The sequence below is a fragment of the Lepidochelys kempii genome, chromosome 8 (assembly GCF_965140285.1).
Source record: "Lepidochelys kempii isolate rLepKem1 chromosome 8, rLepKem1.hap1, whole genome shotgun sequence".
Classification (NCBI taxonomy): domain Eukaryota; kingdom Metazoa; phylum Chordata; order Testudines; family Cheloniidae; genus Lepidochelys; species Lepidochelys kempii.
In genome coordinates, this window is record NC_136387.1 from 22,799,331 (window position 1) to 22,826,305 (window position 26,975).

Genomic DNA, 26,975 nt, shown 5'->3' on the forward strand with positions numbered 1-26,975 from the left:
GGTGAATTTTGTGCTGGTGAAAGCTGCCACGTTTGCTAGCTCTGTAAGATGTCATCTGCTCGTGCACAGAATAGAAACATGGGAGTCACCATAACAGATCAGACTAATGGGCTATCTAAGCACAGAGACAACAGCAGCAAAAGCTTCCAACGTTCCTGTCTCCTACCTCTGAAGGACCATGTTTGGTGCTTAGCTTTCATCCCCATCAAGTCATTGTTCTCTCTGAGACTGACAACAAGGCGGGCAATTATGACAACGGTGATAGTGCATTTTGGGATGTGGACACTTCTCTAATTAGGACACAACTGTACTTCAGTGGCTTATTTGACAAAGGCCACCAAACCAAGCAATCAATGGCTAATTGCTTTTGGTCGTGGTGCTGACCTGAGCTGGATTCAAACAAGTCTCTAGAGGAAAAAGGCTCTGCACCCCACAACCACCCTCCTGAGTACTCTCTCCCGTGGATAATGCTGATTTAAATTTTGAACTAACAGTTTTTTAATATGTTCCACGGCCTGTTACAGGGAGAGATTATTTGCATATGACTAGAGCACATGGAGATGTGCAAGCCACACAGGCTTAATTTGAGAGTTCAGATCCTATTCTAATCACAACAAAAATGAATTTACTGCTGTCATCTGAAATCAAACCAGGCCTATGTTAGCAATGTCACATCAAGCAATCAATCACTGATCAACAAGGAATGGACTTCGAAGGCCCAGTCCACTGCCTATGGAAGCCAATGGAAAAACTCCATTTGTCTTCAACAGGGCAGGGGTGGGATGACTAGGGCCATAGAACCCTGTATTTGGCATGTGTCCACATCTTGTGAGGTCTGAAACAATGACAGATAACAACTGACATGCGAAAGGCTTCTTGGTGATGGAGGGAATGTGAAACACTGTCATGGCAAATGGGCTGCAGCTGGAGCATGCTGCTATTGCACTGAGCACCTTCCTCTGTGGTTTGTGCTCAGCAGGAGGGTGCAGGTTTCAAATGAGAGTCTGGTGCATAAGCATTGCTGCAATGTGACTGTTATAGCATGGAATGGGATCCAGCATTTGATGAGGCAAAGAGAGAGGGAGGAGGGGAGTTTATTGCCCTGCTAGTCAGTAAAGCAAATTAGAACTGAACGAAGATTTGATTTTCATTGCTGCTATATACATATTCCATGCAAGAGCTTATTGCCGCTCTCCTCAAAACTTTGACCTTTGAAAGAACTTGTTGGCTGTAATTCATGCTGAAATCTTTGCTCTGAATGACAGCCATAATTCCATAGTTATTTCCATTTATTGAAAAAAAAATCACTGCTAGATGAAGCAGACTAAATGTACAGTCTAAGTACTTTGACTTTATATACACACACAAACTGGATGCATGAAACCGTACCTGCAATTATCTCTACATTTCCATTTAGCAAACTTAGAACACTTCAGAAACTTCAGTAATCTAGATGCAAGTATTTCCTATGCTATGATGATAATAAGGAGGAAAAGGAGAATCATAACCATGAGGAAGATGCCCTTAGATAACTGTAGCAAAGGGCTTTGGGCAAATATAATCTAATACTAGTTACTTATCTAGTTGGAAACATATACTAGACTTCACAAATGAAGGAAGAAGGAATTTTAGCAAATACTTGTAGAGTGATTGGATTTTCAAAAAGTACTTAATACAGCCTCAGATTGTACTGTACTGAAGGGTATTTTAGCCTAGTCCCATTTTACATAAGCAAAACATTTTAAACTAAACTACATATGTTATTTGGAACAAACTATTATATTAATTATTTTTTCTTACAATAGCACCTCGAGGCCCCAACCAAGACAATGTCCAAATTGTGCTAGATACTTTACATACAGGTGGCAAGGGACAGCCTCTAGCCCTAAGAGCTTACAATCTAAAATGGCAAGATGGACAAAGGGAGTATTAATTTCCCCATTTTATAGATGAAGAACTGAGGCACAGAGAAATTAAGTAACTTGCCAAAGGTCACACAGAAAATCTGGCAGATCTCAGAACTGAACCTCGTTCCCTTAAGGTCCAGACTAGTGTCTTAACTCCAAGACCATCTTCTCTTAACAAACTCTTTAAAGAAATCTTTTAAAAGCTCAGCTGTTCTCTATTCTATTAGTTCATAGTCAGTATTTGTAAATAGGGTTAAGATCAGATAGTTTTAGTCTCATGCTTTTCTCTTCTTCTTCTACACTTCCGTGGTGTATAAAGCATACAATTGCCTTCTTAGAAGGTTATTATTCAGGTTGACTGTTCTGAGTGGGGCCAGACTTTCAGCAACCTTTCAGAAATGGTGTGCCGAGTCTTCATTGATTCACTCTAATTTAAGGTTTTGCATGCCAGTAACAAGAATCCATGCAATCCATGCTGAGCTGTGCCCCCTCTTGGCCCTGTCTGCAACCGTCACTGCACCAGGCTGGGGCCAGAGGGCCACAGCTGGGAGCGGCTGCAGAGCCCCGGGCTAAGGCCAGGAGCAGAGCCCCGGGCCGGTGGCCAGTACCTCAGGGCAGCAGCAGAGGCCCCCTGGACCAGTGGCTGGGACCCAGGGCTGGCAGCAGGCTGAGCAGGGCCGGCGGATGGAACCCCAGGCTGGCATCAGAGCCCCCCTGGACCAGTGGTCAGGACTCAGGCAATGTGAGTGCCACTGAAAATCAGCTCGCATGCCACCTTTGGTACGCATCCCATAGGTTGCCTACCCCTGCTTTATAGCATCATGCATGAGGATCTGGGCTGGTAAGCAAAGATAATGGAATGCAGAGCCTTTGCCCTCTCAGTCCTGTCTGTAATGACTGTAAGTCACTGCCACCGTGGTGACTCACATGAAATGCATCGGTTGTCTCAAACTAGTTCCCTGTTTTTGATTTTTGATAAATCTCTCTCTCTTCTGGGGTCTGTAGCAGGGGGACGGCAGTGCCTGGCAATCTCCCTTGAGAGGCCAAGCTGAATTGTCCACACCCGTAGAAATGATCCGTCAGGGTCAGGTTTGAGGCACATTGGAGAGAGGCAGTACAGGCAAACTTGCACTAATGGTGACCATGCTGTAACTCTCCAGTGGATAAATAAAGAACTTCAGTCTCTGAGGTTCTCAATCCAGGACACTCCTCCCAACCAGTGAGCTTTGCCATATAACATAGGAAAAAGAGGCTCAGTGACCAATGTTCTCTAAAATTCACTCCAGTACCGTTGATTGGGCTGGAGGCTACAGACTTACCACCAAGTGTTTGATAGTCCCTTTCCTGTATTCCACTCTTGAGTTTGGATCTCCTGAAGGTTACCATCCAGTTATCAGACTGGCTTCTTCAATTTCATTTCCTGAACATAATCCAGTGAGGTCCTCAGCTGTATAAATCACATTACTTTACCTAACTGAGCTGATGTAACTTTGACACAGACCAAACTCAAGGAGCCAGATTCACCCTTGGTATAACTCCACTGTTTTCCATGGAATTGCACATGTCTGGTTGGATGCAGTCTTGAAATGAGCCTGAGACTGCAGCTAATGCAGAGCCAATCCACTGGAGCCAAAGCTGAATGGGCAGAGTGAGAACCCGGGCAGAGTGAGAACCCAGGCAGAGTTCCGCTAATAAACAGTGTGCAGGGACTATTTGAGTTACATCTGTAAAGAAGAGAAAAGGGAGAAGAGGAACAAACTGAAGTAAAGGAAGTCAAAATACACATTTCCTTTCAGTGGCATGTTTCTTTCTTGAAGTGAGAACTGGGAGCTCATTTTAGGAGTGAGGCTCTATGGAGAGATCTGACAAGATATACCAGAAGCTGGAATAAGTGGGATGGGAAGCAATTGTTTTTATAAAAGTCCAACTAAATTTTAATAAAGAATGATGAGCATATGCTTAGTTCCAGGTCACAAGATGTGATGGAATGTACTTGATCTGAAGTAGATACTTCACACATTGAGTACGATGGCTCAAGAACGTCAAGTGATTCCGAGACAAATTTGTATTTAAATTTGACCACAAAATGTTTTAAAATCCACATTGCTGGTGAATCCATCTAAATGCCTTCATGAGAAACTGATGTTAAAAATGCAGCTGTAGTGAGAAAGTTGCTTTTTTGACTATATTTATGTACATTTTACACACTGCATCACACTGTCCACTGTGCACTGCTTAGGCCCAAACTCTAAATTTTCTTTCCTTTAAAAAAATATTAAGGAGACAATAGCAGGTCAAATATACCTTCAAACTTGATTGGGGTATTTTAGGAAATTTTGAATCTTTTCAGGGACGTACTGGTGTTGCTGGATTATGGTTCCCATCGTGCTAGGGGCCATACAAACATAGAACAAAAGATGGTGCTTGGCCCAAACAGCTTCCAATCTAAGTATAAGACAAGAAACAAGAAGTGAATACAGACAGACAGATGGGGAGCACAAGGAAAGAATTCGATCATATTGGTCAGCCTGATAAGCTGTGGTCTCAACACACCAGCTGTGTATCCATTGTCAAGATGTATCCTATTGTAGGATTTGTTGGCTGACTGTTGAAGAGTATAACTTATGTGCATGTATGATTCTAGCTACAAAGATACTAGTCTGACTTGTTTAACTGTTTCTTTGCCAGCACTGTGGTAAGGGAACCCTGTACTCCTGCCTCATTAAGCAGTGCCTTACATAAAATATGCTTACTGGCTTTACTGACTGTCAGTATGCAGTGAAGATAAATAGTCATGGCAGAAGAGGATGGAGACATTTGTCAGCTAGGCAGAAAAATTTAGCTCCCAAGCAGGTGCAGGGAGCCAGTCTGAATATTGGCACAAGCAGAGTTTCACCTTGGCATTTCTAGCTTAAAATTTACTTTCCTCAAGCATTTGTGGGAGTAAAACATATGCTTGAATCTTCAAAGGAAGTGAGCAAATGTGTAAACGTGACTAAAGGAAATGCGTTCTTAAACATCAGTGAGCACTAACACAACAGCTCTATGGTGGTCTCCCAGCTCTTGCATACACTTAAACTTCATTGCTGCTTTGGTCCATTCAAAATAAATTCCTTAAAAATTTGCCACTCAGAAGGCAAAGAAGATCCTAAGGAATTACAGAGGTGTATGTGAAAGGGCTAACATATCTTTAACAAATACACCTTCTATAAATCATTAATCTGTCTCTGGGTGAAAAGACGTCAATCATGCAAAGAAACACAAAGATTACAAATCAGAAACCAAAATCCTTCTCTCTCTTGAAATTAGGATAAATGAGTAATTTACAGAGAGACAATCTGAGCAGTTGTACTGGAAACATTAGATAGGTTACCAACAGGGAATATGAAATCAATTTAAGATGTTCTGCAACATTAACACATATCAGCAAAAAAGAAGAATGAGAGGTAAATTCCAAGCTCAATTTCACCCCAGAAATTGTATTGAGCAGGTTCAGAAAGTCATAAATTCCAAGGCCAGAAGGGACCACTGGGATCCTCTAGCCCTGACCTTCTGTATAACACAAGCCATAGAACTTCCCCAAAATAATTTCTAGAGCAGATCTTTTGGGAAAACATCCAATATTGACTTAAAAAATGATGGAGAATTATGGAGAATCCAATACAACACTTGGTAAGTTGTTCCAGTAGTTAATTACGGTCACTTTGTGCCTTATTTCCAGTCTGAATTTGTCTAGCTTCAACTTCCACCATTGGATTGTATTATACCTTTCTCTGCTAGATTGAAGAACCCATTATTAAATATTTGTTCCCCATGTAGGTAATTATAGACTGTAATCAAGTCACTCCTTAACATTCCCTTTGTTAAGCTAAATAAATAGAACTCCTTGACCCTGTTACTATAAAGCATGTTTTCTAACCCTTTAATCGTTCTTGGAGCTCTTCTCTGAACCCTCTCCAGTCTATCCACATCCTTCTTGAATTGTGAACACCAGAATTGGGCACAGTATTCCAGCAGATATCACACCAGTGCCAAATGCAGAGGTAAAATAGCCTCTCTATTCCTACACGAGATTGTTTATTCATCCAGAGGTCAAATTAGCCCTTTTGTCCACACTGTCACACTGGGAGCACATGTTCAGCTGATTATTCACCACAACCCCCAAATCTTTTTCCAGCAGAGTCACTACTTCCCAGGATAAAGTAGGCGGTGCTGTCCTCCTTAACATCCTGTAACGATTTTCAGCTGTTACCCAAATGTGGCAGTTCAATTTCCCTCTCTGGAGGCATGAGTCATTCTGCTCAGAGCCAGCAGAGAGAAGGAAGTCAGTTTGTTCCATGAAGTCCATACACTTATTAAGAGTGGGGCACAGATAAGCATGAGAACCATCTGTGATTAATGATTCGCAATATAGGTTTGGACCCACAGATTTAAAATGCCTCCAAATGTGGAGGAAGAACTGGAACTTCTGGTGATGGAGCTTCTTGTATCATTGTGCCAACAGCCCAATAGGAATAGGTTGTGGGGTGAATTTTTTGTCTTGTTTTACATACTTTTCAGTGCAAATATAATTCTCCCTTTACTTTTGTTCCCCATCTTCCTTACCAGAGGCCCACTAATATTTGCTTATGAGAAGCCATAAGGGGAAAGGCATGCCTTGCTTATTAGTGCCACAGTAAATAGCCTGAAGATGTAGAATCTTGATTTTCCCAGATGGATTTGTTGAAGACTAATTTGTAATTATATCATAATGTGCAGAGAATAGAGTTGGTCAAAATTGTTCCAGTGAGATTTTTTTTTTTCAATGTAAAAAGCAGTTTTTGTTTAACCAAAATGTTTCACAATTTGCATTGAATATTTTCCATTTTTCGTTTTGTTTCCTTTTGAACTGAATTTTTCTTTTTTATCTGGTTGGCAAAGAACAAAAATGTCAATTGAAAACAAAATGGATGAAGAATTTGTCCAAATTAGGCTGTGTGCTTGATCAAGCAGAACGTTCCAGTCTCATCCCAGTCTAGTAATGGGATTAAGCATACTCTTGCATTTAAAACAAACTAAGAGTAACAGAACCTACCAGGACTTAAAGTCACTGCTGTTTGCACCCTTTGGGTTCCATGTAGGTTGCTACAGCTGGTAAATCCACATATTGCAATTGAAATGAAAACCAAGAGCATCACCAAGAGCATATGATTGCTGTTCACTTCCATTGCATAACACCACAAATATAGGCTATGGAGGGGGCTTCTGTTTTTAATAAAAAATTCAAAGCAGCTTCATCAGCAAAGAACTTGTGACTAAAGTGGGAAGCAAATCAAAATTAAGGTATAGAATTATCTTCAGTGGAAATTAATTCTAAACATTGTAAGGACGGTCCACTGGTTAGGGTGCTAGCCTGGGACTCAAGATATTCACGTTCAGTTCTCTGCCACAGACTTCTTGTGTTACCTTGGGCAAACCACTTAGCGTGTGTGAGCCATAGTTCCCCATCCGTTAGTTGGGGAGAATAGCACTTACCTATCTAAATGGATGTTATAACTTACAGTATAAATACATTCAAGATTGTGCAGAGCTTAGATGGAGGCCAAATAAGTAAGACAGACAGGAGTTACTCTGGATTTTCCCTGGTGTAACTTAAAGCAGAAGTTGGGCCACAACTAATCAGTTGGGCCTGATTCTTAGCTCCTTACACACACAGCCTCCAAATGCCATATGTTTCAATGTATGCAGTGTTGTTGTTGCCATGTTCTGTGTGCCCCATCTACAGAGAAAATCATTGTTACCTACCTCAGAGTAAGTAGCTAAGTATCATTTAATGTTTAAAAAGAACTTTGCAGTCCTTGGATGAAAGATGTTACATGAGTGCAGATAATTAATGATTAATGTTATTGTTCTCATCTATTGCAAGCTCTGCTTGCTTTTGAACCGGCACCATTAAACAGGAATAAGGGGTATACCTTGTATATACTACGTCCCTGAAGAAATTTGCAATGTGTAACTATTTCTTCGATATTGTTAGGGGTAAAATTTTCAAAAGAACCTACGTGGCTTAGGGCCCAGATCCTCAAAGTCACTGGGTATTCAATGGGAGTTAAGTGCCTAAATACCTTTGAGGATCTGGGCCTTAGATGAATCTAAGTCTCATTGAAAGTCAGTGCAACTTCAGGTGCTTTTGAAAATGGGGTTTAGGCTTCTATGTCACTTAAGTGCTTTTGAAAATTTTACTCCATATCTTTTTGCCAGGCATTTTTCTACTGAAGAGTTGTAGCTTAATATCTACACTGTAAATGCTTTATGATAATATTGATATACTGTATATAGTTTTTATAGTTACTCAAGTATCACAGCTGAGAATTAAGCAAACAGAACTACTGGAAATTCAAGTCGGCAGGGCCTGGTGAAATTCATCCTATGGTATGTAAGGAACTAGTTGTTATCTAACTAGTTTTCTAATGGGGGAAAGGGTAGAGATAAATGAGCAGGGAGAGGAATGAGTGGGCTGGAGGCGGAGCAGCTCATCGTCCATTTTCCAAGTTCATAGAAGTAATTTGGGAAAGATAACACAGCCATGGGCTGCATAACCTTGCCCATGAAGTCCCCACTCACACATCTTGGGATCTCTGGGATCTACTGTGTTTCCCTTAACACTGTTAAACATGGGAAATACTACTTTTAAAAGTGAAGTGTTTCTTTCCTTTTGCCCCCTTTCTCCCCTTTCTAACTCTTTTGCAACTTCTTCCAGTTGGGGTTGGGATAAACCTGTGTCCCTGCCCAAAATGCGTCATGGCCTACTCTGCTTCAGCACAGCCTAAATGGGTCTCTTCGCCTCACCACTAATGCGGACATGAGTATATCACATTGTCAGCCCGAAACCTTGCCCACTTTCTCTTGCTACATCTGTAACTACTGCAGGAAAACACATTGTGAATTACAGTTTGCTACAAAATAAAGAATCAGAGAGGCTGATTTCCACCTGTGCCTGAAACAGGAATAAAGCAGAACAGATGCTTGATGGCCTGGAATAACTACCATACACAATCATCTTAATCTCGTCTCTATTTTTTTTTTATGTTGCAATTGTGAATTATGTTGTTTGCATTTGTAATTATGAGGACAAACAGATGGTGGAAGACTTATTTCAGAATGATGGGTCCATTAAAATAACCTACTTTGGGCTGCCAAGTGATTGGTCACTGTAATTCTGATGTGCTATAGCGAAGGGTTATTTCTCTCTCTCTCTCTCAGTGCATCAGAAGGGAACAGAGCTTTGAGAAATGGACACTATATTGGGTGACTGCTATAAAAGGGATGTTGTTAACAGCCACAGTGGGTCAGCACAGAATATGTCTGCAGACTATGTCTGTTTGCCAGAAGCTGGGAATGGATGACAGGGGATGGACCACTTGATGATTAGAACATAACATAGGAACATAAGAACGGCCATACTGTGTCCGACCAAAGGTCCATCAAGCCCAGTATCCTGTCCTCTGACATTGGCGAATGGCCGGTGCCCCAAAGGGAATGAACAGACAGGTTATCATCAAGTGATCTATGCCCTGTCACCCAATCCCAGCTTCTGGCAAACAGAGGCTAGGGACACCATTCCTGCCCATCCTGGCTAATAGCCATTGATGGACCTATCTTCCATGAATCTATCTATCTCCGTTTTGAACCCTGTTATAGTATTGGCCTTCACAACAACCTCTGGCAAGGAGTTCCAGAGGTTGACAGTGTTTTGCGTGAAAAAATACTTTTGTGTGTTTGTTTTAAACCTGCTACCTATTAATTTCATTTGGTGGCCCCTTGTTCTTGTATTATGAGAAGGAGTAAATAACACTTCCTTATTTACTTTCTCGATACCACTCATGATTTTATAGACCTCTATCATATCCCCCCTTAGTCGCCTCTTTTCCAAGCTGAAAAGTCCCAGTCTTATTAATCTCTCCTCATATGGAAGCCGTTCAATACCCCTAATCATTTTTGTTGCCCTTTTTCTGAACCTTTTCCAATTCCAATAGATCTTTTTTGAGATGGGGCGACCACATCTGCACGCAGTATTCAAGGTGTGGGTGTACCATGGATTTATATAGAGGCAATATGATATTTTATGTCTTATTATCTATCCCTTTCTTGATGAATCCCAACATTCTGTTCACTTTTCTGACTGCTGCTGCACATTGAGTGGATGATTTCAGAAAACTATCCACAATGACTCCAAGATCTCTTTCTTGAATGGTAACAGCTGATTTAGACCCCATCATTGTATATGTATAGTTAGGATTATGTTTTCCAATGTGCTTTACTTTGCATTTATCAACATTAAATTTCATCTGCCATTTTGTTGCCCAGTCACCCAGTTTTGTGAGATCCTTTTGTAGCTCTTCACAGTCTGCCTGGGACTTAACTATCTTGAGTAGTTTTGTATCATCTGCAAATTTTGCCACCTCACTGTTTACCCCTTTTTCCAGATCATTTATGAATATGTTAAATAGGACTGGGTCCAGTGCAGATCCCTGGGGGAAACCACTATTTTCCTCTCTCCATTCTGAAAACTGACTATTTATTCCTACCCTTTGTTTCCTATCTTTTAACCAGTTACCAATCCATGAGAGAACCTTCCCTCTTATCCCATGACTGCTTATTTTGCTTAAGAGCCTTTGGTGAGGGATCTTGTCAAAGGCTTTCTGAAAATCTAAATACACTATATCCACTGGATATCCTTTGTCTGCATGCTTGTTCACCCCCTCAAAGAATTCTAGTAGATTGGTGAGGCATGATTTTCCTTTACAAAAAACCATGTTGACTATTTCCCAACAAATTATGTTCATCTATGTGTCTGACAATTTTGTTCTTTATGATAGTTTCAATCAATTTGCTTTGTAGTGAAGTGAGGCTTACTGGCCTGTAGTTGCCAGGGTCACCTCTGGAGCCTTTTTAAAAAATTGGCGTCACATTACCTATCCTCCAGTCATTTGTTTCAGAAGCTGATTTAAATGATAGGTTACAGCTGACAGTTAGTAGTCCTGCAATTTCACATCTGAGTTCCTTTAGAACTCTTGGGTGAATACCATCAGGTCCTGGAGACTGATTACAGTTTAGTTTATCAATTTGTTCCAAAACCTCCTCTAATGACATCTCAATTTGGGACAGTTCCTCAGATCTGTCACCCAAAAAGAGTGGCTCAGGTTTGGGAATCTCCCTCTTGATGATTACCTGTTCTGGGTGACTGGGGCACCTGGCATTGGCCACTGTTGGAAGATAGGATACTGGGCTAGATGGACCTTTGGTCTGACCCAATATGGCCATTCTTATGTTCTTATGTATCAGTCTCCTAAGAAAAGGCAGTCATGGAAGGTTATTAGACCAACACAGTTTTCAACCCTAAGAGGTGCCCTCAACTCCTGATTCACCTTGTTTGTTGGGTTCCAGTGATATATGGCCACCACCCCACCCACCTCCCCTCTTGTTCTGATTTCACTCAAACGCTCCTACTACAGTTTGTCTGCATAATGTAGTTGGGACTTAAGTCTTCTTGAACCTGTTAGGATCTAATCATAGAAGAAGTCCTAGGTCTTCAAATTTTTCAGCATCTCGGGATGCTTCTATCTCTGTTGCCTTTCAGGACATCCTGCTTAAGGACATCCTGCCTGCCTTTATCTACCCACAGTGACAGGGTACTCAACATGTCTGACAATAACAGAGGCTCCTTGGAATCTCATACTGGAATTGGAAGTGGCCATCTGTCAACCCAGGCTCCTTTCTTGAAATCTCATTTCACCATCTCCCTCTCCTTTATTTTGTGGGGTGCTTCAACTTTGCCATCTACTGGACATTCTGCTCAGACAGACAATAATGTGTATTTTAGATCTTTTGGATTATTTTGTCTCTGAGCCTTCTGTGCCACTGCTTTTCATATTAAGACTTCAGGATCTGATCTAACAAAAATAAAGGCAGAGATGCGTGTCAAGGCCTCTTTAGGTTGCAATGCTCTGTACTGACCCAGCTCAGAGTGTTACCTACATTCCAGCCCTGTTACCACACCCCATTTATGTGCACTTGTTCCCACTTAGGCTTCAGCACACAACTCCATAGCAATTAGCATAATCCATTACACTAGAGAGGTTTGGGGGCTGCCCAGTGTAACTGCCTTTGGTAAGCTGTTCCAAAATGAAGCTTCTCTCATCAGACAGGTTCTTCACAGCCCTCATCAGAAGAGAAACAGCTGAGGGTTTTGTTCCTCCTCCACTCATCAGTTATGAAACAGAAGACCAGAGTAATCAGCATCACTCCTACCCACAGTTATGACACAGCTACAGGATCCATTAGTACTTCACTGATGCAATTCAAATACTTTCAGGGCACAGATGGAGAACTAAGTGTAATGATACAAGGCTGCTGTTGAGTTGAGCCCCCAGAGTGCGGGGTACAGGTGGAGCAGGGGGCAGCTGAAAGGCTGGCTGCATTTGCTACCAAGCTTCATCAGGGATCCCTGAGATCACTACTATTTCTGGTTTATTTAAAAATGTATTTTAACTTGAAGCCTGCTAATTGTCATGTAGCAAGTCTATGTAACTGTATGTTCCTGTGAGAGTTACCCTGAACCTCCGTCCGCTCCAATCATCTGTTACACCCACTTGTTGGATCTAAATTAGATTGTAAACCCATGAGGGCAGGCACTGTCTTTTAATATGTCTGGCCAGAGCTCAGCACAATGGGGTTTCTATCTTGTGCTATAGTGATGCAAATAGTAATATGTTCAACTCTCCTAGAGTTCAGATTTAAAATTTTCTTGGTACCCAAATCCCAAAGTGGGGACAGATTATTTTTAAACAGGTGTATTACATAGCAGACAGAATGTTCTTACTATGTACTAGGGGCTGGTGTATACTGCAAACTTACATTGGCATAGCTACGTCTCTCAGGGGTGTGAAAAATCCACAGCACTGAGAGAAGCCATTAAGCCAGCCTAACCCCTGGTGTAGACAGTGTAAGAGAGAACCCCTTCCACTGCTGTAATGTGGTGCAACTGTGCCGCGGTAGCATTTTAAGTGTAGACATAGCCTAGGTCTTACAAGGCTGTGCGGTCCATGAAAAAGGCAAGGGGTTCCAGCTAAGTTAAAGCATTTGATTCAGCAAATGTGTGAATTAAAACAGATGTACCTACGAACTGTGCACAGTCCCAACTCAGATACTTACAAAACCACATATACACTAACACAGCTACGTGCAGAACACAAATGTTCAATGTACGTGGAGAAGCAAAAGCACAGATGTACAAACACAAAACAAACATGCACCTACAGAGACTTTTACTACCCTCAGGTGATACAAAAAACCCCTCTCTTTCTCTGTAAATATTGATGATGAAAAACTGTTTCCTTCATTTTCTAGGTGGGGTACAGAATTAACAAACCCCCAATCAAATCAAATCTTTCCAAGCCTAGTCTGTAAGCAGCTGCAGAACTTGGTATAAGTCTTCCACAAATGTTTCCCCACCATAAAAACAGAAACCAGGCTCCCGTGAATTGAAAATAAAGTTTCCTATTCAGAAAGCACTTGATACTATAAACAGGCAGATTCGGGGGTGATTACCAAACGGAGAGCAGATGTGGCTGCACTCCCTGGAATAGGTTTAAGGAGGCAGAGGTATTCTCTGTCAATCTGTCCTCAGCAAGGCTTAGATTGATGCTTTCGCCATGCTTGGAGGGTTCTGAGTATTTTGCTTTTGGGTTTTTTCTCTGCTGTTGTTACACTTTGGGAATAAATATTTTTATTTGTAAAGGTTAACAAGACTTGAGCCAGCAATAAGCCCAATGTTTATTCAACGGCTTCGAAAAGTGCAGGTAGCTGCCACGCATGAGTTCCCTTCTGTAGTCCATTAGTGAGACAGCTCGAGCCAGCAGGGGCCATCTTCACTCCCCACAGGGTTTTCATGTGCTGTGCCTGCTATTGCAGCCCAAATCCTTGCATGTTGTTCGTGACATTGTTCCAGGTGTGGAGTGGCCCCTTGTCCTTGTGGTAGCCACCAAGGTTAATTTAATGTAAGATTACAGACTTGAATCAAGCCAGGGTTCTTGAGATGACGATGGATATGAGTGTGAGGGCTAGGCCCGGGCTATTGTTAAAGTTAAGAGGACTGATTCTACAGTGCTTTTACATTTTCTCTGCTGGCATGTAATGCTGTATATGGCCATTGGAGAATTCCCTTGGTGTAGGGGGCATCCTGGGCAGGTATAGTCAGTGTAGCTAGCTTTATACTACCCTCACAGAGACCCAGGTGTAAGGGGCATGCCAGGGAATGGGGACAGGCATGTTCCTGTTCTCCAGCTATTTCTGCCTGCTAGAAGGGTGCCGGCACCCTTGGTAGTGGAGCACAACATAGAGTAGCCCTCAGAAAGAGGCGGTACAAAAGTGTCAAACCACTATTTACCCCAGCCCCCGCACCACGCTCAGGATGGGAATTGGGAAGAATTTGGCCCCTTGACTAGAACAAATCCTGGGTCTAATGTTGGGCTCAGGATTAAAGTTCACATCCAGGAAGCTCAGCCACCATAGCACATTGAGCTTCATTCCAGGGTTAGCTCATGTTATTCTTGCAGGTGACACACCACCCTGGTCTGTCACCTCTGTGAGACAACTTTCCAGGGGCTTTTCTTCTAGGGCAGAGATGCCCACCTTTGCTTCTGCTGGCTTCTTCCCTGCTTTGGTTTTAATACTATAAAGCCCCATAAATAATCTTCTAGTCTCCCCACCGTGATGACAGATAATTCTATAGGGAGCCTTCTCAACTAATTCCTCCAAGTTTCAACGTTCCCATTGGAAGGAGCGGGACAAGCAGGCACAACAGACTCCCACAGTTCTGGGGACTGTTTTGCAGCACAGGGTAGCTGGGGGAGCCAAAGACTACTAACGATCTTGGCTTTGCTTCCCTAATTGTACAAATCAGTATGGGGGGGCGGGGGGAGGGGAAGAGAGAGGAGAGTGGGTGATCAGCTGACAGTTTAACGGAGAAACTGCAAGAAAGTTATATCCTATTGGTGATTATTTTCCTTGTATTTGGTGAATTCCCAAGATATTTTAGGATCACAGCCTCCTCATTTTGATCCTGAATCTGTCAAGGATTTATCCAGACAGTCACCTCAACTGTGCCGAAAGCTAATTCCAACCATTTAATTAAAAAGCCCATTTTACTGTCAGAAACAGTGTGTGCTGGAGAAGCAATTATCTCCAAATTGGTCATGATCACAATTAAAATACCATTTTGCAAGCATGCAAACAGCCTGAGGCAGAAGTTCCTTTATGGGTAATAATGGCTCTCCTTTATTGGGCATTATTGCTGGGTGATTTGTGGTCTGAAATGAAATGGCAAGAGCACTCTTTACTGAGTTAGGGGAGGAGTCAGCTTCAGACATGATAGGAAGAGTGGGGAGCTATTTTGAATGGAGTTTGATATACCAGCATTTAAAAATCCCATACTAGAGACTCATTGTAGGTAGCAGAACTGAGCAAATAATTTGCAGTGAATAATTTACTCAATGAGTTTAGCCTCTTTTTCTGTTCGTGGATTGTGATTTTCTCAGATTTATTCATTATTCAAACCTACTTGACAAATATCTCGTGACATATTTATCCTGACTATTCAGAATCCATGTATGTTGCTTAATTGTGATTGGTGAGAGAAGTCACATGGCATGTTGTTTCCCAATTGGATGACTACACATGTGCTTCAAGTGTCAGTAAATGTAAAATTCAGTTGCACAAATGCTTGTGCATTTCCATTTGAAATGTGCTTTCTGTGAATGTTTGTGCCTGTAAAGTGAAGATGATGATCCCAGAGAGCAGACTGAATAAAGTGTTGTAATCTGAGATTGGCAGGGCCCTATGATCTTCTACATCTGGACTTTAAAGGTTAGCAGTGTAATAGTTAAGCAGTCTGAAGTGTCATATGAAAGGAGAAATCACTGAGAAACCATCACATAGCACAGTAGTCCTCCAATGGAAAAGTCCTTAGGCAGTATATTTATGAAACCTTCCAGGCATCAATAGTACAGAACATCTATTATTCCCTTGTTTTAGTTTTCACACCGTGGCATGATTGCTCATTGTGATACAGAATGCTTCTCCCTCCCCCATATGCTCATCTCCCAAGATGGCAAACAGTTGGAATTTTTGGGCCAAGCACCAGAAGCAATATGAAAGTAAATTTCTGCCCTGAGAGATTCTACAGCACACTAACAGTTTCTCTTTAGCTCACACATTTTTCGTACAGATGGCACCTTCTTCTGCTAAAATGCCAAATGTGGACAATTCCTTTCTGACTGCAAGCAGAGCTGCATGATATGCTGCCTCCTTTGAGTGTCTTGTATGAAGCCACTTTTCAATAGCTGCCTCTCCTGCTGCTGAACAGACTGTGCATCATCCTGCAGCATGGCTTCCATGCTCGCAGAGTACATGGTCTCTCTTAACTCAGCTGTAGCACAGATCCTGGCTTGCTGATGTTTCCTTGGTGGAGCTTCTTGCACAAATGAGTTCAGTCTGACTTGGCACAATATACAATAATCAAGTCTGCAAATTGTTCTTCCATTTTTAGTGACAGAAAGGACCATTATGTTAATCTTGTCTGACTTCCTGTCTAGCACAGGCCATAGCATTTCATAGAATCATAGAATCTCAGGGTTGGAAGGGACCTCAGGAGGTCATCTAGTCCAACCTCCTGCTCAAAGTAGGACCGATCCCCAATTAAATCATCCCAGCCAGGGCTTTGTCAAGCCTGACCTTAAAAACTTCTAAGGAAGGAGATTCCACCACCTCCCTAGGTAACCCATTCCAGTGTTTCACCACCCTCCTAGTGAAAAAGTTTTTCCTAATATCCAACCTAAATCTTCCACACTGCAACTTAAGACCATTACTCCTTGTTCTGTCATCTGCTACCACTGAGAACAGTCTAGAGCCATCCTTTTTGGAACCCCCTTTCAGGTAGTTGAAAGCAGCTATCAAATCCCCCCTCATTCTTCTCTTCCGTAGACTAAACATCCCCAGTTCCCTCAGCCTCTCCTCATAACTCATGTGTTCCAGTCCCCTAATCATTTTTGTTGCCTTCCGCTGGACTCTTTCCAATTTTTCCACATCCTTCTTGTAGTGTGGGGCCCAAAACTGGACACAGTACTCCAGATGAGGCCTCACCAGTGTTGAATAGAGGGGAACGATCACGTCCCTCGATCTGCTGGCAATGCCCCTACTTATACATCCCAAAATGCCATTGGCCTTCTTGGCAACAAGGGCACACTGTTGACTCATATCCAGCTTCTTGTCCACTGTAACCCCTAGGTCCTTTTCTACAGAACTACTAACCTAGCCATTTGGTCCCTAGTCTGTAGCGGTGCATTGGATTCTTCCGTCCTAAGTGCAGGAGTCTGCACTTGTCCTTGTTGAACCTCATCAGATTTCTTTTGGCCCAATCCTCCAATTTGTCTAGGTCCCTCTGTATCCTGTCCCTACCCTCCAGCGTATCTACCTCTCCTCCCAGTTTAGTGTCATCTGCAAACTTGCTGAGGGTGCAATCCACGCCATACTCCAGATCATTTATGAAGATATTGAACAAAACTGGCCCCAGGACCAACCCTTGGGGCACTCCACTTGATACCGGCTGCTAACTAGACATGGAGCCATTGATCACTACCCGTTGAGCCTGACAATCTAGCCAGCTTTCTAGCCACCTTATAGTCCACTCATCCAGCCCATACTTCTTTAACTTGCTGGCAAGAATACTGTGGGAGACAGTGTCAAAAGCTTTGCTAAAGTCAAGGAACAGCACGTCCACTGCTTTCCCTTCATCCACAGAACCAGTTATCTCATCATAGAAGGCAATTAGATTAGTCAGACATGACTTGCCCTTGGTGAATCCATGCTGACTGTTCCTGATCACTTTCCTCTCCTCTAAGTGCTTCAGAATTGATTCCTTGAGGACCTGCTCCATGATTTTTCCAGAGACTGAGGTGAGGCTGACTGGCCTGTAGTTCCCAGGATCCTCCTTCTTCCCCTTTTTAAAGATGGGCACTAAATTAGCCTTTTTCCAGTTGTCCAGGACTTCCCCCGATCGCCATGAGTTTTCAAAGATAATGGCCAATGGCTCTGCAATCACATCCACCAACTCCTTTAACACTCTCGGATGCAACACATCCGGCCCCATGGACTTGTGCACGTCCAGCTTTTCTAATTAGTCCCGAACCACTTCTTTCTCCACAGAGGGCTGGTCACCTCCTTCCCATGCTGTGCTGCCCAGTGCAGCAGTCTGGGAGCTGACCTTGTTCGTGAAGACAGAGGCAAAAAAAGCATTGAGTACATTAGCTTTTTCCACATCCTCTGTCACTAGGTTGCCTCCCTCATTCAGTAAGGGGCCCACACTTTCCTTGACTTTCTTCTTGTTGCTAACATACCTGAAGAAACCCTTCTTGTTACTCTTAACATCTCTTGCTAGCTGCAACTCCAGGTGTGATTTGGCCTTTCTGATTTCACTCCTGCATGCCCAAGCAATAAATATTTTTATACTCATCCCTGGTCATTTGTCCAATCTTCCACTTCTTGTAAGCTTCTTTTTTGTATTTAAGATCAGCAAGGATTTCACTGTTAAGCCAAGCTGGTCACCTGCCATATTTACTATTCTTTCTACACATCGGGATGGTTTGTCCCTGTAACCTCAATAAGGATTCTTTAAAATACAGCCAGCTCTCCTGGACTCCTTTCCCCCTCATGTTATTCTCCCAGGGGATCTTGCCCATCAGTTCCCTGAGGGAGTCAAAGTCTGCTTTTCTGAAGTCCATGGTCCGTATTCCGCTGCTTTCCTTTCTTCCTTGTGTCAGGATCCTGAACTCGACCATCTTATGGTCACTGCCTCCCAGGTTCCCATCCACTTTTGCTTCCCTGACTAATTCTTCCCGGTTTATGAGCAGCAGGTCAAGAAAAGCTCTGCCCCTAGTTGGTTCCTCCAGCACTTGCACCAGGAAATTGTCTCTTACACTTTCCAAAAATGTCCTGGATTGTCTGTGCACCGCTGTATTGCTCTCCCAGCAGATATCAGGGTGATTGAAGTCTCCCATGAGAACCAGGGCGTGCGATCTAGTAACTTCTGCGAGTTGCCAGAAGAAAGCCTCGTCCACCTCATCCCCCTGGTCCGGTAGTCTATAGTAGACCTTAGAGACTAACCAATTTATTTGAGCATAAGCTTTCGTGAGCTACAGCTCACTTCATCGGATGCATACTGTGGAAAGTGTAGAAGATCTTTTATACACACAAAGCATGAAAAAATACCTCCCCCCACCGCACTCTCCTGCTGGCAATAGCTTATCTAAAGTGATCACTCTCCTTACAATGTGTATGATAATCAATTGGGCCATTTCCAGCACAAATCCAGGTTTTCTCATCCCCCCCCCCCACACACACACACAAACCCACTCTCCTGCTGGTAATAGCTTATCTAAAGTGACCACTCTCCTTACAATGTGTATGATAATCAAGGTGGGCCATTTCCAGCACAAATCCAGGGTTTAACAAGAACGTCTGAGGGAGTAGGGGTTAGGAAAAACAAGGGGAAATAGGTTACCTTGCATAATGACTTAGCCACTCCCAGTCTCTATTCAAGCCTAAGTTAATTGTATCCAATTTGCAAATGAATTCCAATTCAACAGTTTCTCGCTGGAGTCTGGATTTGAAGTTTTTTTGTTGAAGAATTGCAACTTTCATGTCTGTAATCGCGTGACCAGAGAGATTGAAGTGTTCTCCGACTGGTTTATGAATGTTATAATTCTTGACATCTGATTTGTGTCCACTTATTCTTTTACGTAGAGACTGTCCAGTTTGACCAATGTACATGGCAGAGGGGCATTGCTGGCACATGATGGCATATATCACATTGGTGGATGTGCAGGTGAACGAGCCTCTGACAGCGTGGCTGATGTTATTAGGCCCTGTGATGGTGTCCCCTGAATAGATATGTGGGCACAGTTGGCAACGGGCTTTGTTGCAAGGATAGGTTCCTGGGTTAGTGGTTCTGTTGTGTGGTATGTGGTTGCTGGTGAGTATTTGCTTCAGGTTGGGGGTGCTGTCTGTAGGCAAGGACTGGCCTGTCTCCCAGGATTTGTGAGAGTGTTGGGTCATCCTTCAGGATAGGTTGTAGATCCTTAATAATGCGTTGGAGGGGTTTTAGTTGGGGGCTGAAGGTGACGGCTAGTGGCGTTCTGTTATTTTGTTTGTTAGGCCTGTCCTGTAGTAGGTGACTTCTGGGAACTCTTCTGGCTCGATCAATCTGTTTCTTCACTTCCGCAGGTGGGTATTGTAGTTGTAAGAATGCTTGATAGAGATCTTGTAGGTGTCTGTCTCTGTCTGAGGGGTTGGAGCAAATGTGGTTGTATCGCAGAGCTTGGCTATAGACGATGGATCGTGTGGTGTGGTCAGGATGAAAGCTGGAGGCATGTAGGTAGGAATAGCGGTCAGTAGGTTTCCGGTACAGGGTGGTGTTTATGTGACCATCGTTTATTAGCACTGTAGTGTCCAGGAAGTGGATCTCTTGTGTGGACTGGACCAGGCTGAGGTTGATGGTGGAATGGAAATTGTTGAAATCATAGTGGAATTCCTCAAGGGCTTCTTTTCCATGGGTCCAGATGATGAAGGTGTCATCAATATAGCGCAAGTAGAGTAGGGGCGTTAGGGGACGAGAGCTGAGGAAGCATTGTTCTAAGTCAGCCATAAAAATGTTGGCATACTGTGGGGCCATGCGGGTACCCATAGCAGTGCCACTGATCTGAAGGTATATATTGTCCCCAAATGTAAAATAGTTATGGGTAAGGACAAAGTCACAAAGTTCAGCCACCAGGTTAGCCGTGACATTATCGGGGATAGTATTCTTGACGGCTTGTAGTCCATCTTTGTGTGGAATGTTGGTGTAGAGGGCTTCTACATCCATAGTGAGATTACTAGCAATCAATAGTTTTTAGTGTATGGTTCACGTGACTCAGAGGGTAGGTCTCTGTGTCACTCTAAAGGACACATACATTCCAAGCCAAAGCAAAGTGATTTTTTAATACTTGCTTTAAACAGATTCAATTCTGTGTTGACAACTCAGTCACCAACATCCACCCCAGAATCCTGGGTCTCCTAATTCATTAGCTTGGTTTGTTATGGGTACGTGTTATAGCTCAGACCTACATGAACCAGCAGGTTCCTACTTTGCAGGGGTTGGGGTTAACATTAGGGTCACAGACATCTTCTGCCATCATGAACAGGGTTTGGATTTACATTTTACTTGGCAGGTGGAGCATGGAAACGGGATATTGGGAGCACTGTGAAGTCACACTGCCTGGGTCTCAGACTCTCCTGAGAAAAGAAAAGGCTCAGTCTGTCCTTTTTAATTTGCTCTAGTGACTCCTATTTGTTTTGCTTTTCCCCCCACCTAGGTACACAGTTTTACGTAATGGGCATCATCAGGAACACGAGAAGCTTCCCATCCACAATGACCCAGAATCCCAGGAGTCCTGTTTCTAATGAAGACCCTGGCAGGGGAACCGCACACCTGCACACCAGATGATTTTGAGCAGCAGGATTCTAACGCAAGCTCATATGTCTGCATTTCCATGGTGCTTCCTGTATTGATTTGATAGGAATGGCGAACAGCATGAATATGGTCACTGATGAGGCTGAGGGGACGCAATGTGCAGAACTATTGAGGAGACCTCTCTGTTGCTTCAGGAGGATGTCTGGACTTTATTAACGCAGCAGGGCCTTAGTGCTTTTCTGTCAGTGCTTTTCAGAGGTGTGCAAACTTCCATCCCTGTATACAAAAAGCACACACACAGGCCTTCGCACACACATACCCACACTGAGATTTATGCTTTTTCACCAGCTGCCATTTTTTGCTGCATGCCTCCTCTTTGTTTTGTGGCAACAATATTGTGATCTTAAAGATTTCAAAGTCTGACTTGAAGTGGTAATGCTGAACTGCAGTAAATGCCTCCTGTGTCTGCTCAAGGTCACACCTACGCCTAACATGGTGCTGTCAGGAGAGATGTAGTGCTTATGTTTTCTTTCTGAAAAGAAGAGGAATTCTTTTCCTTCTCAGTTACCTTCAATGGTGAGATCTGTCAGTGTGAGCTGACAATTCCCCCTGTCCAGTGCAATATCAAATAGAAACAGTGTTTCCCTGTAGATACTTTCCAGTGAGGGTCCTCTCCAAGATCTCTGGTAAAAGAGCCAATGAGCAAAAATAGCCCATGAGGATCTAAAATGCAGCCCACAGAGACATATAATCTTTGATATGGAGACATGGCCCACAGAGACTGCAAGTCCCAGCAAGTGCTGCTCTATATTAGCCAGAAAACAGTAGTCACAATCTGCCCCATTTTCTACCTGTTAGATGCAGTAGTCCTTATTTGGGCAAACTTTGGGCATCCCGCCTGTGAAAGAAGGGTTGATCAAGAGACATAGTCCTTAGGGAATATCAATCTGTGATAGCTCACTAAGTGCCATGTTGATAAATATATGTCATCTAAAGAGCTTTTCTAGCTACAATTGGAAGACAAACTCTTACTTGGGTGTTTTGCTTTTTCTTCCCTCCCTGTTTCCAGCTGTGAGGCTTAAAAAAAAAAAGCTTCAGAACTTTCAAATGTTGCCCTATGCACCTGTCCTTTTACAATAATCTCATATCCTGCATGCAGATATTACTACATTCCTTGTAGGCAGCTTCCTCCTTTGCATGTAAATGTAAATGCAGGCAACACTGTAGATCAAGGAACCCTGGGAGTCTGATTTTCGTGCAGTGGGAAATACACAGGTTCTAAACCGTGAGCCTGTAACCTCCTTAGATGAAGATCTAACCCAAAGATGACGGCCTTAGCCTGGAAAACAGAAATGTATTTTGTTACATTGTGTAATCATGTACAGATTTTTTTTTAATGTAAAGAAAAAAGTTGACATTATTTATTATTATTTTTAAAAAGAAGTGTTTTTCCCATTCTAAGCTTCTAAAACATGGGAGTTTAACATAAATATAATTATTGTTATTTTATTAATGATCTGTTGCTATGTGACAGGTATCTACTGTAAAAACAACCTGCTTTGAACAAAGAAAAAGTATTTCTGAGAAAGAGGATTTTGTGCATGATAACAGCAAGCAGCTTTCCAGCCGTGGTGTCTGATTAGCCTTCTCTTCCTTGAAGTGTTCTTTGCCCTTGGACAAACTCCATGCTAAAGTTTCTCATCGTTGTCTTTTAAAAATCATTAGAGCACTGGCCAGGAATAGCCCTAATTAGATGAAATGGTAGAGCCAAACAATTTAAATTTAGAAAACCCAAAGAGGTTAGCAGAAGGCACAGAACTGTTGGCTTTGACACTTCATATTTTACTGAGGGCACTGGCAGCAAATATAAGATGTTCTAAGAGCGCGTGTGCCATAAATATAAAGGGAAGGGTAACAACCTTTATGTATGCAGTAAGATAAAATCCCTCTTGGCCAGAGGTACAGAATCCCCTTGCCTGTAAGGGTTAATCAGTTCAATTAACCTATTTGGCACCTGGCCAGAAGGACCAATGGGGAAAGAAGATACTTTCAAATGGGGGGTGGGGGGCCGGGAAAATTTGGTTTTGTGCTCTGTGTGTGTTCTCTCGGGAGACAAAGAGAGAGACCAAGCAAGTAATCCAGTTCCTACTGAATGATACCTCTAAAATTACAGGAATAGTAAGTAATAGCAAGGAAATGCGTTAGAGTATCTTTTGTTTTAGCTTGTGAATTTTCCCTATGCTTAGAGGGAGGTTTATCCCTGTTTTTTGTAACTTTAAAGTTTTGCCTAGAGGGGAATTCTCTCTGTTTTGAATCTGATTACCCTGTAAAATTACCTTCCATCCTGATTTTACAGAGGTGCTTCTTTTACTTTTTTTTCTTTATAATAAAGTCCTGTTTTTTTTAAGAATCTGATTGGGTTTAGTGTCCTAAAAACCCAGGGATTTTGTCTGTGCTCACCTGTACCAATTGGTGAGGATATTATTCTCAAGCCTCCCCAGGAAAGGGGGTGAAGGGGCTTAGGGGGAATATTTTGGGGAATAGGAACTCCAAGTGGTTCTTTTCCTTGAATCTTTGTTTAACTCACTTGATGGTGGCAGTGAATACCGTCCAAGGATAAGAAGGGACTTGTGCCTTGGGGAAGTTTTAACTTAAGCTGGTAGAAATAAGCTTAGGGGGTCTTTCATGCGGGTCCCCACATTTGTACCCCAGAGTTCAGAGTGGGGAGGGAACCCTGACAGCTCATGAGAGACACAATTTGAGATAAATACTGGTTCATCACAAAGGCCCAGGTATAGGTTGGCTTTTCAAAAGTGCTCAGGATTGGCCTAATTCTGCTCCCATTGAAGTTAATGATACAACTTCCATTGACTTCAATGGGAGAAGGGTTAGGCCATTGCTGAGTGCTTTTGAGAAGATCATCCCCAAGCAACTTTACTCCTGTGATTTAGTTCTCAGTGAAACTTTTCATGTGAACAGTGTTTGCAGGATTGAGTTCTGTGACAGTAGCCCAAGCAGTGTTGGGACCTTGCATTCATCCTAAGTGGCAAACAAACCAACGAAAAACCAAGTAAACCCTTTTCTCTTGCCCCATAAAAAGGCACTGAAAAAGATCAGTGGAAGATTTCTGTGAGTGAGATGAGACCCGTAGCATGGTGACATGTGCAATCGAGTTTCATTTTTCCTTCTTTCGCTCTTGGAGTATTATGTTTTCCTAATGTATTCTAATGTGCTTTAAGAGTATATCTCATCTTAATTTAAAATAAAATCCAGAACACTGTTTTACTCACTCATGGCAAATGTGCAAGGGGGTTCTAAATGGGACATTTGATTCACAAGCCAAAATAATCAGCCGCTCTGAAACAAGAAGTACTCCTGTTCTAAAACCTCTTAGTACATTTAGGAAATGTAAATGTCCATGATTTGGGTCACTTCTGGCTAATGACTGGTTGGTACCAAAGTGTAAGAGGTTTCATGTAAGTTAACCTGTCACTAGCCACTTGGCAGCTATTATTTTATAACTACTCAATAGTTTCAGCAACGCTTCTCTGGTCAAAGTAAATCATATTTTCAAACACCACAGCAATGTAGTGCTTCTCTGGAGAACAGGAGGTCTCTTGGTTGGAACCAATCCTTGTTTTTCTCCTTCTCTGAAGTTTCAGTTGCTGCTCATTGATTGACTTCCGTGGTTTGTGAGTTCATAATTTCAATGACCATTCTGGATAGTGATTTCCATGCCACTTTGGAGCACAGGCCCGGAGACCTGGTCTCAATCTGATTCAGCATAGCAGAAGTACGGTGCTGAATAGTATGTAATGCATAAGCCATTGAAAAAAATAAAATTCCTCTATGTATATTACTGTCTAGTTCACTCCAATTTGTTTGCATTGTTTACACTGTATTTACATGGGACGACCCAATTGGAGGAGCATTCCCAAGTGGCTATAGCACCTCTTGGTGATGCTACGTGAGAGGCAGTGCCTTTCTGATTAGTGCTATTACACTTAGTGGGAAAGCTATGCAGTTCTGAACAATTATACCATACCGTGATCGGGGAGGAAGCAATAAGACATGAATTCTAAGTGCTTTGGACTGCTCAATGACTGTAACAATCATCCTGAAACATCAGGGCAGCACTTTATCACCACAGTTATGGAAGGAAATCAACATTCAAAAGTTAGGAAAATCAGACTGGATACATAGCATGTTACAGCTAGTCAGAAAGGTCCAGTTTTTTAAAGAGGATCAGATCCTCAGCTTGTGTAAATCAACAGATCCCCACTGACGATGGATCTATGACAGCTAAGCATCTGGCCCAGAGTGCTGAAGTTGTTTCCTCATTTGCTATCTAGTGAATCAGTGTCGGGCCTGATTCTCCCCTGCCTGGCATCCTGTGTCATCATTTACACCAGTGCAAAGTTAGTGTAAAAAGCCACACAAGCAAGTTGGTATGGTTTTACACCTGCTTTGCACTGCCTGTAAGTGACTATGCAAATCAGGGGACAATCGAACCTCAGCTGAGAAAATACTATGGGTTACACAACAAGATCCTTAAAGTTTCCTTATCCTTAACAAGTCTGGGCTTGTGCTTCAAGACCTTCTCGCTCTTTGCCCACCTCCTTCAGACCTCTCTCCAAAATGCACTTTTTTCATCTCCCAATGAATCCCTATCCTGTGTTATGTACACGACCCAGCTTTCTCTAATACTCTGACTCCCTTGCTATGTAGTGAGTGTCATGGTGAGAATTTTAAAAATAATGATATTTTACCCATCTTCCTTTCAAAAACCTATTTCTGTAGGGTGAGAACAGGTATAATTTTGTGAGACTGATCTGTAGGGCTAGTATCAATTCTCAGAGTATCTCACTGAACATCACAGAGCTGAGAGGAGAGTTTCTTTCTTTCTTTCTTTATGTTCATTCTAAAACTAAGAATACATTCTTGCATTTTAACCAATGACCAAATTCTTTACCGCCTCATCTGTGCACTTCAGCACTAACCATCAAACTGCTGCATTGCAAAATTTACCTTCCTGCATCATTTTGCATTCTTGGGCATGCAATAAGTCCCTGAAGTGTAGACTATGAGCCTCACTGTAATTCTGACTGTTAGATCCTTAGATATCCAGCCTTTGGCCAGAGATTAAGGGCTAGCATCACGGCTAACTGGTCGAAAGTTGGCTGCTCAACTCATTGCTAACCTCCCATCTTCAGAGGATTGCTCTGTTGCCAACACAACTGATTTTGCAGACTTTCCTAGATCCTGGAGGAGGAACTACTTTCTGATCCGTCATGGAGTCTGCTAGTGGGGCTCCTGCCGAGATATGCAAATCCAAAGTCTCACTGAGCGCACTTCAGAAAGTTTGGTAATGGTAAAAGAGGATGGGCAAAGGAATGAGATAATTACTTCCAGGGACAGATTGGAGATATCGTCTAACTCTCACCTGCCTGGAGAAGCTTCCTTTAGGTGGGTTTCAGAGAGTATAAAGTTCTCGATATATAATGTTATGTAGAGCAGTGTCATCA

General features: G+C 42.6%; 1 protein-coding gene across 4 annotated transcripts in view; it reads left to right on the forward strand.

Annotated features, from left to right (window-relative positions):
• HTR4 (5-hydroxytryptamine receptor 4) overlaps positions 1-25,304 on the forward strand; it is a 208,315-nt gene extending 183,011 nt beyond the window's left edge. For 2 of the 4 annotated variants that reach the window (XR_012160260.2, XR_012160261.2), the window contains one exon: positions 21,353-21,435. Coding sequence is in view for 1 of the 4 variants with exons in the window: in XM_073355855.2 (XP_073211956.1) it covers positions 21,353-21,440 (88 nt within the window). In the remaining 3 variants the exon portion in view is untranslated. Of the gene's footprint in view, positions 1-21,352 lie in introns of all 4 variants that reach the window. The other 2 variants (XM_073355855.2, XM_073355856.2) reach the window with 2 other exon arrangements.
• The last annotated feature ends 1,671 nt before the right edge of the window (positions 25,305-26,975 follow it).